At 44.6% G+C, this 4550-nt stretch overlaps 1 protein-coding gene across 1 annotated transcript in view; it reads right to left on the reverse strand.

Annotated features, from left to right (window-relative positions):
- Positions 1–4034, reverse strand: part of LOC106814930 — a 29476-nt gene extending 25442 nt beyond the window's left edge. The window contains exons 1-5 of the mRNA XM_014819314.1: positions 3922–4034; positions 2587–2668; positions 1925–2071; positions 1508–1672; positions 88–186 (exon numbers count right to left, since the gene is read on the reverse strand). Coding sequence (XP_014674800.1) covers positions 88–186; positions 1508–1672; positions 1925–2071; positions 2587–2668; positions 3922–4034 — 606 coding nt within the window. The remainder of the gene's footprint in view (positions 1–87; positions 187–1507; positions 1673–1924; positions 2072–2586; positions 2669–3921) is intronic.
- Positions 4035–4550: the final 516 nt, after the last annotated feature.

Genomic DNA, 4550 nt, shown 5'->3' on the forward strand with positions numbered 1-4550 from the left:
GTGTGGCAGGTATGTCGTGCTGTGTGGCAGGTATGTCGTGCTGTGTGGCAGGTATGTCGTGCTGTGTGGCAGGTATGTTGTGCGTACCTGTGCACGGTTGAAGAGGCCTGCTGGCAGGTAAGCGAACCTGTACAGCATTCGCGTCTGCTTCACCTCAGACTCTGCCTCCACGTCCGGCCAATCATACTGCATGAAAAACACACACGTGGTACGATGACGTCCATCCACCATTGTTGAGCAAACGCTGCGTTGCTGTTTTAATTATTACTATTATCATATACTATTATTATTATTATTATTATTATTTCAGACCTTATCTGATCATTTAAAACAGGATAAAATCTTATTCTAGATCATATGACATTGTAAGCGCGTAGTTTACATAATCTAGACTCCTACACTAAATTGCGCTGTTAGCATTTTATAAGTTTGAATCGATCGTTGCTAAGTAATTAGAACATTCTAGCTGTTGTTTAGGAATATGTTTTAGAGTAATTACGAGAGGCATCGACTATTGGCACGGGCTGCAGAGTGCTAAGTAAACTCGAGCAATTTTTAAGCTTCGTAAAACAGCAACAAGGAGGCAGCTGTATTATTGTCAGGTGGTTGCTAATAGTCACCACGTGGTTGGTAAAAACACACTTTCACAACAAAGATGAACAGGCAATGAAACAAAACATACACAATGCTAGGAATGATGACAAACAAGTGAATGATGCTATTGGGAGCTATGCGTTCGCGTTGCTGCTAATTAATGAGCTATTAATTATAACAGAACCATCCTTGCACGTCCAGTGGCTCTGGGTCGTGGAAAGGTGTGTGAAGTGGCGAGAGGTTGGCTGGAAGGATCCATGATATGCCCAAAGTCGCTTAGCCTCTAACTACAGCATATCATTTAACAGATAATGAAAACATTTATTCATAGCTTAGTTGCAAAATGGGGAACCGCTGGTCGCGCGTTCTTGCAGTCATATTTGGCCCCGGTTTGGTGGTGTGGTAGAATAGACATGGCTTAGCGTTTATGAAAGGGAGACGTGCCGCGCCTTCAGGAGTAGACTAGAGTAAGAGTAGTAGAACAGAGTAGAAGTTCAGAGAGTAGAGAATCGTCAGTTATCGCGCACGTAAGTTCTTCTCTTGGTTTGGGTACTGTCACTAACTATAGTTTTAAATTTTGCTTTTCCGTTGTATGAAGTGTAATTGGCTCTTTTGGCAGCACTGCTTCTTAATCTGTTGTACTAGCTGTCACTGTTAAGTAACTTTAGTAAATTTCATTCTTCGCTTTTGTAGCACAGTATTTCTCGACTTCTGTTTCATTTTGTCAGCTAGCACTCTCTACACAGGAAACTGCAATAGCACGTTTACAACATATTCACAATGAGCTAGAGATCTTCATCGTATTGCATTTCTTGTCGTTCCACGGTGGCCCTATTCGACCTACGTGTGGTCGGGCAGTCTTTACTGCAGTCGCTTCATCTCAGAGCATGGTTATAGACGGTGGTCAGCTTACCTCGGGCTCTGCCTCGGGCATCAGACAGGGCACCATGTTAACGGCTGCGTCGGGTAGAGGGTAGGTGAGGTCGAAGACTTCGGTGAGACGCAGCAACCACGGACGGAAGTCGCGCGGGTACTGCTTCCACACGCGGTCCATGTCCTTGTGATAGAACCTGCCATCCTGTCAGTATGTGCATAACGCGCGATTACAAACTATAGTCGTGTTGATTTATAGATATCTGTTGCACATGTTAGCAGTTATAGCATGTCAGCAGTTAGTCTGCCATACTGCAAAGAATTACTGCAATTTACCAGCACTGCTGATCATGTAACCCTGTAGCAGGAGCGAAGGGCTACACGGGTAGAGTTATGTTGGTGTCATAGTTCTGTAGCAGGAGCGAAGGGCTACATGCGTGTGGAGCTGGTCTCTGACCTTGATCGCGGAATCCTTGACAGAGACGACGCAAGACATGACATCGACGATCCACTGAGGGTTGATGACGACTCTATCACGCAGCAACTCGTTACTGAAGTGCTGCACCGAGCCAAGGTCGTGTAGAAACGTCACCGCCTGCACCAGCTGTAACACAGAGAGCTTGATAACAACACACGCAATGTGACCTTCAAGGTTAGTGGTTCGATAGGTCAGTGATTTAACAGAAAAGTGAAGCATTCGATTCAATGGGCAAGGAGCAAGCGTTCAATGAGAAGATCAAGGATATATTAGGAGTAAGGCTAAGCATTCCATGTGAAGGTCAAACATTCAATAGGGGTAGGGCTAGGCAAGCATTCAATGAGTCAAAGAAGGCATTCAAAAAGTCAAAGATATATAATGGGGGTAAGGCTAAACATTCCAAGTAAAGGTCAAGCTTTGAATGAGGTAAGAGTAAACATTCCAAGTAAAGGTCAAGCTTTGAATGAGGTAAGACTAAACATTCCAAGTAAAGGTCAAGCTTTGAATGAGGTAAGACTAAACATTCCAAGTAAAGGTCAATTAATTAAGGATATACGATGTTAAGGTGAAAGATTCAATAAGATGACGACACAGCTGTAAGCAGACATATTGGATCCCCCCCCCCTCATCAACCTCCTCACCTCACTGCTGTCGAATATTCCACTCTCCACGGCACAGGAAGCGGTTTCCTTCCAGGAGAGCACATCAGCTTGCTTCCTCTTCCTGTACAGAGAAAGCTTCCGATTAACAGAAACCTGTTACAACGGGAAAATGGGAATTTGGAATCGAAAAACTTATACAGATGCAGAAAAAAGTCAGTCGGCTTATTCGCGTATGTTTTGCAATGATGATTACAATTTTTTTGTTATTGTATTATTATTATTATTAGTGATGTCACGATCATCGATTATACTCGATCATCGGTTGAACAGTGGCTCAAACCAAGCGCTTAGTGATGTCACGATCATCGATTATACTCGATCATCGGTTGAACAGTGGCTCAAACCAAGCGCTTGGTGATCAAAATCCATAATCGATTTCATCAAAAAAAAAGAAGAAAAAAGAAATAAAACTTGAACAAGAAAACTTGGAAAAGTGATGAGAATCAGAGATATCATCGCTACTATACAAGTCAGGCCCGTAGCCAGCTTTCTATTGGGGGGGGGGTTCGTTTTAAATGTTGGCAATTTGCTCGGCAGGGGCGTGTACAGGATTTGTACCCGGGGGGGATCTGACCGTAACCCAAATTTTTTTCAAATTAGACCCCCTCAGATGCGTTTTCTGCGCGAGCAAGGGGGGGTCCGGACTCCCTGGACCCCCCCTGTACACGCCCCTGCTCGGGCGCGAAGCGACCAGGCGAGGGAGCCAAGCGACCAGGCGAGGGAGCCAAGCGACCAGGCGAGGGAGCCAAGCGACCANCGAAATTACAACCGATTGACAACACTAATTATTATTCTATAATTATTATTACATTTTCTTGTTTATTTATTATACACACGTCGATATTGATCCATTTTTCTCAAATCGGTTTGACAACTTATTTGTAGAGTCGAATGCGACTGATAGCTTATGTAACGAAATTTCATTCATAGTTGGAACTATGAATGTCAGCATTAATTAGTGAGTGATTAGCATGTCTACTGAATCCAGACTGTCAGGAGAGAACAGTGCAGTGTGTGGAAAGGTTGGCACTGATTAAAAGTCATCAAATAAATACATAAATATCAAGACAATTTATTTATTTATTAATTTGTAAATTATTCATTTATTTAGTCATTTAATAATTAATTAAATTATTATATATTTAGATATGCATACGTGTATTTAATTTTTATGTATGTATGATTTAAATCATGTCATCTGCATTATATTTATTCATGTGTGTATTTATATATTTATCAAGAGTACATAATAGAGATGGATCTCTATTATGTACTTTTGAGTATAGGTGGCAGCACAGTGCTCGTTATATTTACCCGGCGATGCGATTCTCGAACGTGAGCCACACGGCGGGGATCTTCTCTCCCATGTACTTCTCCCTCAGCGTAGTCTCCACGGTGGCCGCTATCAGCTCAGCTACTCCCTGCATGAGACGAGAGAAACCGCGACACAATGAAGGGGGCCAGCCACAGCGAACCACTGGAGCGTGGGGGTGTAGTGACGTGCGGTATTTTAGGTGTGTGCAGTGTGGTAGTAGGGTGTGGATGGTGTGTCGTGGGTGGGTATCATGTGGTGCTGTCGTGGTGTGGTGACTGGGTGTAGGGATGTGGTAGGTGGTGTGCGGTGTTGTGGGTAGGTACAGTGGGTGGTGTGCAGTGGTGTGCAGTGGTGTGGTGTTGTGCGTGGATGGGGTCAGCAGGTGTGGTGTTGTGCGTGGATGGGGTCTACAGGTGTGGTGTTGTGCGTGGATGGGGTCTACAGGTGTGGTGTTGTGGGTGGATGGGGTCTACAGGTGTGGTGTTGTGCGTGGATGGGGTCTGCAGGTGTGGTGTTGTGTGTGGATGGGGTCTAGCAGGTGTGGTGTTGTGCGTGGATGGGGTCTGCAGGTGTGGTGTTGTGCGTGGATGGGGTCTGCAGGTGTGGTGTTGTGCGTGGATGGGGTCTG

This window comes from Priapulus caudatus, unplaced genomic scaffold (genome assembly GCF_000485595.1).
Source record: "Priapulus caudatus unplaced genomic scaffold, Priapulus_caudatus-5.0.1 Scaffold1007, whole genome shotgun sequence".
Lineage (NCBI taxonomy): Eukaryota > Metazoa > Priapulida > Priapulimorpha > Priapulimorphida > Priapulidae > Priapulus > Priapulus caudatus.